The sequence below is a fragment of the Salvia hispanica genome, chromosome 2 (genome assembly GCF_029641045.1).
Source record: "Salvia hispanica isolate PSC_SH4W2 chromosome 2, Shi_PSC_v1, whole genome shotgun sequence".
Classification (NCBI taxonomy): Eukaryota; Viridiplantae; Streptophyta; class Magnoliopsida; order Lamiales; family Lamiaceae; genus Salvia; species Salvia hispanica.
The window spans coordinates 18,422,465-18,437,599 of NC_142693.1; the positions used below are offsets into that span (position 1 = coordinate 18,422,465).

The window sequence follows — 15,135 nt, forward strand, 5'->3', positions numbered from 1 at the left end:
ATGCAAAACCTGAACGAGCCATCCTTCTTTCGAATCAAAAGCACTGATGAAGAAAACAGGCTCTGACTCCTCTGAATGATACCTTGCTCGAACATCTCTTTCACTTGACGTTCTATCTCATTCTTTTGGAAATAGGGATAGCGGTATGGACGAACGTTGATCGGTTTCGTGTTCGGTAGCAAGTGAATCATATGATCGAAGGCTCTTCTCAGCGGAATTCCATCTGGGAGGGCGAAAACCCGCTGATGTGATTCCAGCACGCTGTGAATCTCCTGCGGTAGGTCCTCCGTGAAAGCATCAAAGAATGTAAGGATAATTGTTTCGGACCCGGTTGATCTGCCTTCAACAAAATCGCCATGTCGTCCCTTCGAAAATCCAATGTCTTACCCACAAAGTCCGCGGACACTTTACCCAACGACTACAGCCACGCCATTCCCAGTATAATATCCGACCCATGAATATCCAAAATATGCAGGTCCACTATGAATTTTTTCCCCTGCGAAGTCAACTTCGTGCAGCAGGAAACGTGCGAACACAAGATAGATGCGCCATTCCCAACATACACGCGGAAAGGCCGGATTGGGGTTAAGGATAACTGTAGCCGTTCTGCAATTCGTGGGTGAAGGAAATCATGGGTGCTCCCGGTATCAATTAGGACACCCATGTCCGTTGAGCCGATTTTCCCTACCACTTGAAAAGGTCTCGAGTGGCTGTTTCCGTTTAAGGCGTGGAGATGGGAAAGGTCAGCAATAATAACTTGTTCATCGCTCTGCTGATACTCAGGATCATCCTCCTGCACGTCCTCGTCGTCCTACCCAACATAGCACAATAGTTTTACCTTGCAAACATGACCAAGGACCCACTTCTCAGGGCAATGCCAGCATAGAACTTTTCATGAACGTTCCGATTTCTCCGCTAATGAAACTCTAATCGGCGTCACCTTGTAACAGCCCAGGTCATGAGGTTGCGAACTCCCAGAAGGTGGGGGGTTCGAACCGCCTTGCTGCGTCGCTGCCGGTTGGCGAGAATCCCGATTCGACCACTATCACCTTTGAGTCGTAAAATTCTGCTGTGAGCGGTGTTCCTGATTTGCAGCGAGTCGCAGAGCCAAGGCCATGGCCTCTGCCAAAGACTGTGGTTGTTGTAGCTCCACCTTTTCCTGAATCGGTTGTTTGAGGCCTTCAATAAAAATTGGGATTAACGATTCCTCCGAAAGACCTTGCACCCTGTTCAAATACTTCTCAAAAGTGTCGTGGTTTTCTGCCACCGACATGTCTGAACTAATTTGGCGAGCGGGCCAGTGTAATTCTTAAAGCTCTGGGGGTCAAACCTGTGGCGTACGTCCTCCAAGAATTCTGGCCAAGTGATGAAAGGATTGTACTTCTAATAATTAAAAATCGACTCTGCCGCGGGAGGTTCGAACAACATTACTGCATAATGCAACCTATCTTCCTCTGGCATCGAGATGTGATCAAATTAATATTCCACGCGTGAAATCCAATTTGTTGGGTCATAGCCATCAAATTTCGGCGCCCGCATTTTAACCCCTGATGAATCCTCTCTTCCATGTCGATAGTAGGCCCGATCATGATGTCGTGGGCTGTCCCACGCAATAGGGCGGTTGCGGTTGTGACCTCCCCTATGCTGCACCGCCGGCAGATCCCAGCTAGTCGTGCGGCGCTGGCGGGGTTCTCGTGATGAACCTACCTCACGTCGATGGAAAGCACGCCTCCCTTGATTTACTCGCCTTCCGTCTCGCGGTTATCTCCCGCCGCAAGTGCCGAACTGCTGTCTAGGGTTAGAACCTCGGGGTGGTAAATAAGTCTAGCGATAGGAACGGTACTCGCGATCATCAGAGTCGTCGTCATCCCCAGAAAAATCGTCATCCTGTAAAGGGGGGCCTCCAAGTTATCAACTCGACGATCCGAATTGTCCATACGCATCTCCAACTGATCAAAACACTACATAATCTGAGCGAAACCCTGCTGGAGAGGGTCCGCCGCCTCCTTCCCATGCGGTCGCCCTACATCGCGAATTATATCACATTGTGGTAGCCGCGGTTGTCCGATTGGTTCACGGCTACTATCCCCAGGCTGGCGGTGAGAAGAACCGATCCCCAATTCTTGAGCGTTACCCCCGGTCAATACCGATTGAGGGGGGTTGTTCCTGTCGTTCAAGTCCATGAGTACTGGATGAAAGCGCCAGTTTGTTAAGAGTCTCCTTAACGAAGATCAATCTGCAATCACACACGAAATACCACAATTCCGGCGCCCTTCACGTCAGGGTCGGCGGCTGAAAAGATTAAACTGGTGCGGAGAGTTTCTCCGTCGACAGCAGTTGGATTTTCAAGAGTATTACGCAAGTAATTTGGGCAAATAATTCTTCATTGATTAAAAAGACGGAACAATGAATAGCCCTTTTATAGACTAAGGACCCTAGAGTTGGTTCGACTTAACCTAGACACCGGGAAAGAACCAACAAAGAAAATCCGACGGGGCTTATAAATCGCCCGACTCAACTTAAGTTCAAAATAAAATAAAACAAAATATTCTTCTCAAAATAACTACCAAAAATAGATTAAAAAATACCAAAAAACATAAAGACTAATTCAGCAGACGATTGGGCGGCTTGAGCTGATCTCTTGGCCTCAACTGCCGTCCTATCGTCGGAGCCTCTGCCTGCTCCGGCCTCGCCGCCTCTGCCTCCGACGATGACTCTTCCTCCGTTGGCGTATTCACCTCCTCCTCGCCCGGTATCTCCTCTTCCACGTTCTCCGTCGACGGTGCAGGTGTGTTCGTAACATATTGTGGAGCTGCCAATGCCCAAGCAGCCGGTGTTTGCTGAGAATGGTTCGACAAGAGGCCCCAATGGATCAACACAGCAACATATCTACTCCAATAACGAGCTCACTCTCAGCGTGCTTGATGGACGATGAATCTACTTCCAGACTTTATCATTATATAGTACACACTAAAACGAAATGAATATTAACAGAGAGAGGTTTACTTGAAAGAATTGTCAATATTTTTAAGTTACACACGTTAAAAGCATACACTATCTCCTAGTGGTGTCTCATGAGTCATGAACAATTATACACAATTGTGCTCGGAAAGGATTCAGCCTTGAGTTCTGAAAGTGCTCGCAAAACCTTGTTCTTGCAAAATACACCTGGTGCTCGAAACGTGCTCGGTATATTATGATTTCCGAGCACATTTGTTTATTTTGATACCCCATTTTCATTATAGCAATCGGAACCAACTATTTGGAAACCATAATATTACATACCTAGGGTGGACCGTGATCAATAAATATCAAGTGGACAAATAGAATTTTGTGGTTTCAAGTGGACAAATAGAATTTTGTGGTTTAATTGATGTATTGGAAAAATATAGCCCCATTTAAAGTAAGAAAATGCCGTATTATCAGGTGGCATTATATTTCAAATATTGATTAGGCATTGGCCCTACACGTGGACAAGATTGTTGCCATTTTTTCTAACTTGGAATGTAAGATTAACTAAAGTCCAAGTCACCGACGACTACTACAAGTCTTGAACTAAACTTCAAAACAATCAATATGAGTGATTAATGCGTGGAGGTGCATCTGACGTCGTGGAAAAATGCCACCGATCCCGCCAAAGGGAGCTTCACGGGGGGCATCGAGGTCATGAGCGGAATCCCACAGCTTGTCACCAGGAACGAGGGGCGTCCGTACTGGAGGAGCGGGCTTTGGAACGGCGTGATATTTCTTGGGATAGAGCTAATGTTCAGCGCCTACTTAGAAGGCTTCCATCAAGTGAAGAATGACAGTGTTGGGAATTTCTTCTATTCTACGCCGCCGATAAAAGGTTTTAGAATAAACACATTGAATTCTTCGGGTGCTGTGATTCGGAAGGTGTGGAATGGCATGGAGAAGAGATGGGACATGATGTCCGCATTTCCTCAACACGAGTGTGATGTTTCTCGGGATAAAGCAACTGTGCGACACCTACTTAGATGGGGTCAATCACGTGAAGAATGACGGTGCTGGTAATTTCGGCTTTTCCCCACCGCAAAATAATAAGCATATAACTGCCACCGTGAATTCTTCTGGAAGTTTGATTCGGAAGACGTGGAATGGCGTGGACAAGAAATGGTACATTTTGAGGGCGTATCCTGAAAACGAGTGTGATGTTTACGGAAAGTGTGGGCCATTTGGTAGCTGCAATGTCTTGCAATCGCCTATTTGTAGTTGTTTGAGAGGGTTTGAGCCTACAAATGAGGAAGAATGGGGGAGAGGGAATTGGACTAATGGTTGCAGGAGGAGGAATCAGTTGCAATGTGGAGACGATGGATTTGAGAGATTGCGGTATATGAAGGTTCCGGACTTTGCTCAACCCTTGCCTTCTGGGGTTCAGGACGAGTGTCAGACCAGATGTCTGGCGAACTGTTCCTGCATAGCTTATGCTTATGATATCAACATTGGTTGTATGTTTTGGAGCAATATCTTGATTGACACCCAGGAGTTTGGTCATGTTGGTGTTGATCTCTACCTTCGTCTCTCTGCTTCTGAATTTGGTAATTTCCTTCACAATTTTTACTAGTTAATGATATTAGTATCAAGGTAGAATGAATTGAAATGACCTCTTTCTGTATGCAGATAGCCACAAGGAGACAAAAATGTACATCATAATTGGAGTTGTTGTGGGTTTTGTTTGCATATCTATTCTGATGTTTATTGCTTGGTGGTTTATAGTGAAGAGGAAAGGTAACTTCTGACGCAATAAGTGAATGTTGCTGCATTTCACTCTTGAAATGATCATCATCTTTGTCAAATCAGGGAGCAAAGCGCAAGATTCAAGTATTTTGGAAGCAGGGCAGACGTTCACGACGGATTCAACTGCAATCATATTAAAGGAACTTAATATTGGCTATTCGCCAAAGTTCACTTTCGAGATGCTTGCTAATGCAACAAACCAGTTCCATGTGGATAATCTTCTCGGGAGGGGAGGTTTCGGTCCTGTTTACAAGGTAACAAAACCGTTAACAGTTCAATGTACTCAATTTTGCATCAACAGACAATCATAGTAATAATAGTATAATGTTTGATGTATGTTTTGGTACGTAGGGAGTTCTGGCAAACGAGAAAGAAATTGTTGTTAAAAGACTATCAGCGGAATCTGGACAAGGGATGCAAGAATTCATGAATGAAGTGATTGTCATTTCCAAACTCCAACACAGGAATCTTGTCAAACAGTTAGGAGGTTGTGTTGAGAAAGAAGAGAAGATTCTGATATATGAATACATGCCAAACAAAAGCTTAGATGCTTGTCTCTTCGGTCAGTTCATTGCTCCTATCCATTTTAAAGCATTTTCAGCAGCATAGTTTTCATAATGATTTGAACAGGTCCTATAAATCCAACAAAGAAGTTGTTAGATTGGAATATGCGTTATAACATTATCGAGGGCATTGCGCGAGGCATTTTGTACCTTCACAGAGACTCAAGACTAAGGATCATTCACAGAGACCTTAAGCCAAGTAATGTTCTGCTAGACCAAGATTGGAATCCAAAAATCTCGGATTTTGGGATGGCAAGAATATTTGGAGGCAATGAAGACCATGGAAGTACTGCAAGAGTCGTGGGAACATAGTGAGTAAATCATGATCAGTAATATATCATCCTGATTATAAACGTGTAAGTTTTGCTAACATGGTAAGTAATTTTACAGTGGATATATGGCGCCGGAATACGGAATGGAAGGCAGATTTTCTGAAAAATCTGATGTATTCAGCTTCGGAGTGCTGATTCTGGAGATTATAAAAGGAAAAAAGAACACACACTATTTCAATGATGAATTGTCCTTGAGCCTTATTGGATGTGTAAGAACTTGTTAACTTGCTCATAATCTTTTGAAACTAATCCTGATCATTAAATAAGTTAATGTTTGAATTTCAGGCATGGAAAATATGGAATGAGAGTAACGGCTTGAGTTTCGTGGAGGAAAGCATTGCAAGTAGGGAGACGGAGGAAGATATGGTTCGATGTATTCAGATAGGGCTGCTGTGCGTCCAAGAATCGCCAAACGATAGACCTCAGATCCAAACAGTTCTATCGATGTTGAGTGGAGAAATTGTGAAGCTGCCAGTGCCCAAACAGCCAGTGTTTGCAGAAAATGGTTCGAACTCGGGCCCCAATGGATCAATACAACAATATGTCTTCTCCAATAACGAGCTCACTCTTAGTGTGCTTGATGGAAGATGAATCTATTCCAGACTATCATTACATTATCCTCTGTATACAATTTGATTTTGCTTGAATGAATTGACAATATTTCAAAATTTTAGACCCATTAAGAGCATACCTAAGCTAATAGGGACCTGCCCATGCAACCCGTTTCCCCACCGGTGGATGAGGTTTGAGCCCGCCTCGGAACCAACTGTTAAGGAACCTCAAGACAGGCCCAATTCGGAAGTGAAGCCGACTCAGCCCAAGAAGGATCGGCTAAGGAGACACGCACCCAAGCCTGCCAAATTCAAGGACTTTGTTCCCCATTAGATCATAAGCCCAATTATTCCCATGCATTATCATACAATGTCAAAAAAAATCACTAAACTCATTGTTCATAAAGCACTAATTGCTCTAGTTCTCCAAAGCATTGTTGTTTGTTTGAGTTTACAAAACGACACAATGTCGGCCGGTGTAATCAATAAATATCTAGTGGACAAATAGAGATTTTATGATTGTATTTGTTTATTGGAAAATTGTAGCCCCATTTAAGTTAGAAAATGCCGTATTATCCGGTGGCTATATTTCAAAGAGAAAAGATAAATGTACATGTACGTAAAATAATAGGGTGTCACCATACTTAGAGTAACAACGTACCACCAACCTCGTGCTGCCACGTGGCACGCAATCCAACAATATTAGGAGCGTATCCATGACTCGATTTATTTTAAACACGAGAATTACCCGCAAGTGTACGGGGCTAGTGTGGCAATAAACAAGTACGAGTATCGTATCCACAGAGACAAATTGTGCAACTCAAGTACCACGAACCGATTTTGACTACTATCTAGAGAATCCGAAAAGGTTGGTTTTGATTTTGAAAAACAATTAAACATAAACAAGATAAAAGCACGCAACAAAAGACGAGTTTCAAATAAGAGAACAAGGTAGAGCCTTGGATCCAACTACAACGAACACAATGTGAACAACTCAACAACTTCGATTACCCATTTGAAGTCTCTAGGATTACTAGGAAAGCCGCTAGTCTAGACTAAGCCCTCTCTCGAGTGCACTTAACCAGTTGATTAACCAATAATACTGAAGTCTCCTTTTAATATTTCACAATTAACTCCTTAAAACAAAAGGCTCAAGCCCTCGTTCTAGAATTCCTTCTCTCGAATGCAAATTTCCTAGGTGTTGTTCATTCTTTTATCAATCCTAATTAGGTATTTCTCGATTACTCATAACTAGATCAACAAACCCAATTGGTAGCTAAGCAATTGGATTGAAAAAACACAAGTACGATACAAAGAAATCACAAGAGCAAAGCTAATCAAAAGTCCTTGAATTAATCAAAAGTGTTCATTGTAGTCTTCACCAAAACTCTACAAATGATTTAGCTACTCATATTCAATGCAAATTTACAAGAGCAATCCATAGAAACTGAATTGAACATAGGGAAACTAATAAAGATACTCCCAAAAAGGTGAATTGAATGGGCAAATCGTCTTGTCTTCAAACTTGTTGATGAACTAGACTCTTCAATCTTCATCACTTCAATTGGCTCTCAAAGATGGAAATTGCTTCTGGGGCGCGTGGAAAGTCTGCCGGAGTCGAACCCTAGGTCCTATTTATACCCGGGGCGAAAAATAAAATTAAATCAGCTTACGAGTAAATCGCCTGGCCGGGCGATTTTTAAGTAAAAAATCGCCCGACCGGGCGTTCTTCTTAAACCGCAGCTTGCATAAAACGCCCGACCCGGGCATTTTCCTATGGAAAAATGCACGGTCACAGTGGATACGCCCGGTTTGGGGGGCCAAACGCCCGACCTTCTTCAATGAAACGCCCGGCTTTATGTAGTGAAACGCCCAACCTCCGGTTTTGGTACCCTTTTCGCCCGTTTCCACCTGTTGTGACTATAAAAACTCGACAAACTTATCAAAACACTAAAGTAGGGGATTATAGATGAAAACTCAAGTAATGTGACACAAAACACTCAATTAAGAACTTTCAAACATCCTAAACACTTGCTAAACTACGAGTTTATCAATCCAGCAATATCATAGTAAACGTTTTAGATGAATTTCTACAGATTGCATGATAGTACTACGTGGTTTGTTGTGTGGAGTGCTGAGTATTGTTGTATTAGCTATACAACAAAATAACGGTATAAAAAAGCAATTTGTCTATATATATACTACAACTGAAACATTCTATGTTTATACAACAATATTTAACAATCTACACAGCAATTCACCTATTACTGTCATGCAATCTGTAAACCCATACTAAATAAATATTGCTGGATTTGTCTCTAATATTGCTGGATAACGTGCCACGTGGCAGCACGAGGTTGGTGGTACGTTGTCACTTAAAAAAGGATTATCATATTAACATAATCCTAATATAATATCCTTAAAATTTTAAATTTAATTGAATTTCATTAAAATTTAGTTTTGTTATTTATTGTATTAGGAATGTGATCAAATGAAAACTCTAAATATTGTACAAACTACTCAAAACTATGATCTGGACCATTGAAAATGTCAACAGATCAAAAAAAAGCATCAACAGAAAAATGTCAACAGAATTTCAACAGTAGTCAATAATTGATATTGTGTTGATACTGTGTTGACATTAAAATCTTGAAATTTTACACTGTGTTGATATTATATTGAAACTATGTTGAAACTGTGTTGAGAAGTTTTGAGTTTGTATAATATATAAGTTTGCATTTTATCACTACTCGTATTATATGTAGCAAAAAGAAAGAAGTGATTTAGAAAATTTTTGTGAAATAGTAACACGATGTCGAGCTTGATTCGAATTAATTATACAATATTTAATAAAAAAATACTATTTTTTTCTTAAACTTACAAATATTTAAGTTAAAATTTCAATTTTTTTTTCAAAGTGTTGCAAAATTATTAGTATGAAATTTATTTTAAATCAATTAATGTTTATATACAGATTTTCAATGTAAAATGTTAAAAAAAGTTCCGATTATATATGTACAATTATGTACATTTATCACTACCTTCCGAATATGGATTATAAAAGTGTGTGGGCTTATATTACACTACGGGGATGTTCGGTTCGCAAGATTGCATTCCGAGATTAAATATGTAGTGTGTTTGGTTCATGAGATTCAATACCACAATTCAATCTTAGATGGATAATTAGTCATAGATAACCCCTTATGACTAAAATAATCTCACAACTCAATCCTTATATTATATCTTAATACTATTTTATCTAGAAACCGAACACCACCTATGTATAATAACTATCTTTTTTCTTGCCCTAAATGGAGGTTTTCTTTCCGCGTAATATTGATAGGGCATCGGCCCTACACGGCTACACGTGGACAAGACTGTCGCCGTTTTTTCTAACTTGAATGTAAGGTTAACTAAAGTCAAGTCACCGGCGACCTATTAAGTCGTAGAACTTATTTTAACTTCAAAACAATCACTATCAGTGATTAATACGTGAACGTATATTTCAATTACTCCCCGTTCACAATTAAATTACCTAGTTTTATATTTTTGGGACACGAGACATTATCCAGTAACAATATTCAAATCACTTTTTCTTTCTATCTTTCACTTTACTAATTGTGTATTAAAATTCGTGTTTCTTTAAAATTCATATTTTTAAAGGATATAGAGAGTTTAATAACGTGTCTAACATTCCACTAATTTTTCTAATGACGTTGAAAATGACGTATTTCATTAAAAAATAAGTATTTTTTTGTTTATTTTTTATATTCTTATTTTAATAAAAAAAAATATTGTTTTAAACACAAGGCGACATTGTACATAGATGAGACAATTGAGAAAAATTGAAAATTCGTAATTTAATATTCTAATTTTAAATTTAATGTCACTAGAATCTAACAAAATTTTATGATTTAAATGACTATGCATTAAATAAGCACTCAGATAATCACCATAACATTATTGCACAATGTCTCAAATAATCACTCAGTTCTTTGTTCATACATCAATACTTGTTCTAATTCTCAAAAGCATTGTATGTTTGAGTTTACAAAATGACACAATTTCAGCCGGTGTGATCATCAGAGATCCAGAGTCCATTATATCAGCAAAGAAGCAATACAAATTGGGATTCTTCTCTCCTCCAAACACCACCAACCGCTACTTAGGAATCTTCTTCGCCTTCTCCGAAGAAACAGTGGTATGGGTTGCCAACAGAGACACACCCCTCAAAGATTCTTCCGGCGCCGTTACTCTGTCTCAAGACGGCAATCTCGTCGTCTTGGACGGGACTAATCGAACCGTCTGGTCGACCAATCTCACCACTACCTCTCCCGTCATTAATCCGGTCGTCCAAATCCTGGACACTGGCAATCTCGTCTTGCGGGAAGAGGACTCTGGAGACATGTTGTGGGAGTCGTTCTCACATCCTACAGATATTCAGGTGCAGGGAATGCTATTAAGCCAGAACGTAAGGACAGGGAAGCAGGTGCTGCTGACGGCATGGAAAAGCGCCACATACCCTGGGATAGGGAGCTTCACCACGGGCCTCGACGCCATGAGCGGGCCCCCACAGCTTGTCACATGGAATGAGGGGCGGCCGCACTGGAGGAGCGCGCCGTGGAATGGCCTCATATTTCTTGGGATAAAGGAAATGTTCTACGCATACTTAGAAGGCTACCTTCAACTGAAGAATGACAGTGCTGGCAATTTCTTCTATGAGTTGCCGCAGAATAATGCGTTTTCAACAATAATCACCTTGGTTAATTCTTCAGGAATTGCGAGTCGGAAGGTGTGGAATGGAGTGGAGAAGAGATGGCACACCGGGGGGGCGTATCCTGGAAACGAGTGTGATTTTCATGGAAAGTGTGGGGTGTTTGGTAGCTGCAATGCTATTGTATCGCCTATATGTACTTGTTTTAGAGGGTTTGAACCTGTAAATGCGGATGAATGGGGGAGAGGGAATTGGACTAATGGTTGCAGGAGGAGGAACCAGTTGCAATGTGGAGAAGATGGATTTGAGAGGTTGAGGCATATGAAGGTTCCTGACTTTCCAAAGCCCTCATATTCTCGGGTTCAAGATGAATGTCGAACTAGATGTCTCGGGAACTGCTCCTGCATAGCTTATGCTTATGATATTAACATTGGTTGTCTGTTTTGGAGTGATACCTTGATTGACACTCAGGAGTTCGACGGTGTTGGCGTTGACCTCTACGTTCGTCTCTCTGCTTCTGAATTTGGTAATTTCATTCACAACTTTTACCTCTTAAAGATAAATCAAGGTTGATTGAATTGAAATGTTCTCTTTCTTTATGCAGATAGCCACAAGGGGAGAAAGTTATACATCATAATTGGAGTAGCTGTGGGTTTTGTTTGCATATCTATTCTGATGTTTGTTGCTTGGTGGTTTATAGTGAAGAGGAAAGGTAACTTTTGACACAGTAAGTGTATGTTGCTGAATCTCACTCTTTAAATGATCATGATCTTTGTCAAATCAGGGAGTAAAGCGCAAGATTCGATTATTTTGGAAGCAAGACAGATGTTCACGACGGATTCAACTGCAATCGTACTGAAAAATGAATCGAAGGAAGTTAATATTGGCGATTTGCCAAAGTTCACTTTCAAGATGCTTGCTAATGCAACAAACCAGTTCCATGTAACTAATCTTCTTGGGAGGGGAGGTTTCGGTCCTGTTTACAAGGTAACAAAACTGTTACAGTTCAATGTACTCAATTCTGCATCAACAGATTGACAAGATATATAATATAATGTTTTGGTACGTAGGGAGTTCTGGCAAACGAGAAAGAAATTGCTGTGAAAAGACTATCAGCGGAATCTGGACAAGGGATGCAAGAGTTCATGAATGAAGTGATTGTCATTTCCAAACTCCAACACAGGAATCTTGTCAAACTATTAGGAGGTTGTGTTGAGAAAGAAGAGAAGATATTGATATATGAATATATGCCAAACAAAAGCTTGGATGCTTATCTCTTTGGTCAGTTCAGCGATCTTCCTATGCATATAAAAACATGCTCAACAGCAAAGTTTCCATAATATATATGTTTTGAACAGGTTCTACGAATTCAACAAAGAAGCTGTTAGATTGGAATATGCGTTCCAGCATTATCGAGGGCATTGGGCGAGGCATATTGTACCTTCACAGAGACTCAAGACTAAGGATCATTCACAGAGACCTGAAACCAAGTAATGTACTGCTAGACCAAGACTGGAATCCAAAAATCTCGGATTTTGGGATGGCAAGAATATTCGGAGGCAATGAAGACCATGGCAGTACTGCAAGAGTCGTGGGAACATAGTAAGTGTATACTATTGGTCAATTATATATCATGTTGAGAATAAACACACAAGTTTTGCTAACACAGTAATATGATTACAGCGGATACATGGCGCCAGAATATGGAATGGAAGGCAGGTTTTCTGAAAAATCTGATGTATACAGCTTTGGAGTGCTGATATTGGAGATTATAAAAGGAAAAAAGAACACACACTATTTCAATGATGAATTGTCCTTGAGCCTTATTGGATGTGTAAGAACTTGTTAACTTGCTCATAATCTTTTGAAACTAATCCTGATCATCAAATAATTTATGTTTGAATTTCAGGCATGGAAAATGTGGAGTGAGGGTAACGGTTTGAGTTTCGTGGAGGAAAGCATCGCAAGTAGGGAGACAGAGGAAGAGATGGTTAGATGCATTCAGATAGGGCTGCTTTGTGTCCAAGAACATCCCAATGATAGACCTTCCATTGAAATCGTGCTGTCAATGCTAAGTCGTGATATAGTGGAACTGCCACTGCCCAAGCAGCCGGTGTTTGCAGAAAATGGTTCGACTCCAGGCCCCATTGGATCATCACAGCAAAATGTATACTCCAATAATGAGCTCACTCTTAGTGTGCTTGATGGACGATGAATCTACTTCCAGACTTTATCATTATATAGTATAATAAATCTAAATGAATATTAACAGAGAAATAAGAAGATAAGTACATATATTAACAGAGAAAAGGTTACTTGAAAGAGTTGTCAATATTTTAAAACTTATATACACATTAAGAGCATACACTCTCTCCTACTGGTGTCTCATGAACATTTATTCAAATTTCAAACCATCCCAAACTTTCTACATTTCGACACTACAAATAAGCATAAACAATTGTGCTCGGAAATTCTGATGAGATTCTTGCAGAGTACACTTGGACCTTGGTGCTCGAAACGTGCTCGGTATATTATGATTTCCGAGCACATTTGTGTATTTCCGACGACTTTGGTGCATGCTTGAAAAAGGACTTTTCTTATAGTGCGATACCCTGTTATAAGTACGCCCTCCCTCCGTCCCATAAAAAATATGTGTACTTTCCATTTTCGTCCGTCCCATAAAAATATGTGCATTTCTATTTGTGAAAAGTTCTCCCATCTCATTAACACATATTAATTTATTTACAACTTACACCACTGTGACCCACCATTATGACTCATTAAATACTACTACCTCCGTATTGGAAAAATAGAATCTTTTGAAACAACACTAGTTTTAATGCACAATTAATAAAATAAGAGAGAAAATTGGTAAAGTAAGAGAGATGGATATAAAAATGAGTGAAGTAAGAGAGAGAGAAAAAAGTAGTGGAAATAGAGTTAGTCAGTTGTGGGATCTACTTCCTAAAATAGAAAGTTTAGAAATTTTATACTCCCTCCGTTCTATAGTAATAGAGGCGTATCGTTTTGAGCTCTCGTTTTGAAAAAAAATGATAATAAATAGTTAAAGTGGAGAGAGAGTAAAGTAAGAAAGAGAATAATGTAGTTAAGAGTCTTATCTACAATATTCTCTTTCTTACTTTACTATTTCTCCACTTTAACTATTTATTATTATTTTTTTCAAAATGAGTGCTCAAAACGAAACGCCTCTATTACTGTGGAACGGAGGGAGTAGTAGTTTTTAGAGACGGCCCAAAATAGAAATAGATTCTATTTTTAAGAGACGGAGGTAGTAATAATAATATGGTCTCAGTATATACTAACACTACTATAACCACCATTCTCTCCATCTCTCTTACTTTACCAATTGTACATTAATTCTAGTGTCATTTCACTATTCACGTACCCATATTTTTATGGGACGGAGCCGCAGAGGAAATATATAAGAATAAATGAATAATCATAAATCTTATTTGGATTAACTTTCTCAAGTTCGATACCCTATTTTCATTATAACAATCGGAACCAACTATTTGGAAACCATAATTTAACAATAACTATATTCTCCTAAGTTCTAATTAATGCTGTTTAATTATACCTAGGGTGAAAACTAGAGAATTTTATGATTGCACTTCATCCGTCTCATAAAAAATATAGCCATTTTATATGATACTAAAATTAAGATAAAATTGGTAAAGTAAAAAATATGAGGGGAATGATAGTTAAATAGTGTTAGTGGATAGTGAAATCGACATTATTATCAGTGTTTTAATGGTGGTATAAGTTCTAAATAATTTGATATATAAGGATAATAAATTGGAATAATTTTTCATTAATAGAACTGTCCATATTTTTATGTAATGGACGAAAATAAAAAGTGCAGATATTTTTAGCGAAAGGAAGGAGTATTTTTTTCATTGAAAAATCATAGGGCCCATTTAATAAGAAAATGCCGTATCATCCGGTGGCATTATGTTTCAAATATGGATTATCAAAGTGCACGGGCTTATGTTGCACCATGTATAATAAACTTCATATTTTTTCTTGCCCTAAATGGAGGTTTTTTGTCCGCCTAATATTGATTAGGCATCAGCCCTACACGTGGACAAGATTGTTTCCATTTTTTCTAACTTAAATGTAAATTAACAAAAGTCCAAGTCACCGGCGACTACTTCAAGTCTTGAACTATTTTTAACTTCAAAACAATCAATATGAGTGAT

At 39.5% G+C, this 15,135-nt stretch overlaps 2 protein-coding genes across 4 annotated transcripts; both read left to right on the forward strand.

Moving 5' to 3' along the window:
- Positions 1-3,578: 3,578 nt before the first annotated feature.
- On the forward strand, positions 3,579-6,318 carry LOC125201245 (G-type lectin S-receptor-like serine/threonine-protein kinase At1g11330). 3 transcript variants are annotated; one of them, XM_089065817.1, is made up of 8 exons: positions 3,579-3,827; positions 4,042-4,556; positions 4,639-4,746; positions 4,819-5,009; positions 5,107-5,317; positions 5,386-5,629; positions 5,709-5,859; positions 5,936-6,318. In XM_089065817.1, the coding sequence occupies exons 1-8, from the start codon at positions 3,667-3,669 to the stop codon at positions 6,239-6,241; spliced, it is 1,887 nt and encodes a 628-aa protein (XP_088921943.1). In that variant the 5' UTR covers positions 3,579-3,666; the 3' UTR covers positions 6,242-6,318. The 3 variants fall into 3 exon arrangements, with proteins under 3 accessions (XP_088921943.1, XP_088921942.1, XP_047955240.1); XM_089065816.1 differs by having other exon boundaries at positions 3,596-3,924; positions 4,139-4,556; XM_048099283.2 differs by having other exon boundaries at positions 3,823-4,556.
- Positions 6,319-10,171: 3,853 nt separating this feature from the next.
- LOC125201244 (G-type lectin S-receptor-like serine/threonine-protein kinase At1g11300) lies at positions 10,172-13,278 on the forward strand. The gene is made up of 7 exons (XM_048099282.2): positions 10,172-11,441; positions 11,520-11,627; positions 11,700-11,902; positions 11,986-12,196; positions 12,274-12,517; positions 12,599-12,749; positions 12,825-13,278. Exons 1-7 carry the CDS (start codon positions 10,172-10,174, stop codon positions 13,128-13,130), a joined length of 2,493 nt encoding a protein of 830 aa, XP_047955239.2. The 3' UTR covers positions 13,131-13,278.
- The last annotated feature ends 1,857 nt before the right edge of the window (positions 13,279-15,135 follow it).

Bases quoted from the DNA above. Each gene is read 5' to 3' on its own strand.
- LOC125201245 (XM_089065817.1), top strand. From the start codon at position 3,667: ATGAGCGGAATCCCACAGCTTGTCACCAGGAACGAGGGGCGTCCGTAC. The intron at 4,747-4,818 runs GTAACTTCTGAC...TTGTCAAATCAG, and splicing joins GTTTATAGTGAAGAGGAAAG to GGAGCAAAGCGCAAGATTCA. The intron at 5,010-5,106 runs GTAACAAAACCG...TTTGGTACGTAG, and splicing joins GTTTCGGTCCTGTTTACAAG to GGAGTTCTGGCAAACGAGAA.
- LOC125201244 (XM_048099282.2), top strand. From the start codon at position 10,172: ATGTCTCAAATAATCACTCAGTTCTTTGTTCATACATCAATACTTGTT. The intron at 11,903-11,985 runs GTAACAAAACTG...TTTGGTACGTAG, and splicing joins GTTTCGGTCCTGTTTACAAG to GGAGTTCTGGCAAACGAGAA. The intron at 12,518-12,598 runs GTAAGTGTATAC...ATATGATTACAG, and splicing joins GCAAGAGTCGTGGGAACATA to CGGATACATGGCGCCAGAAT.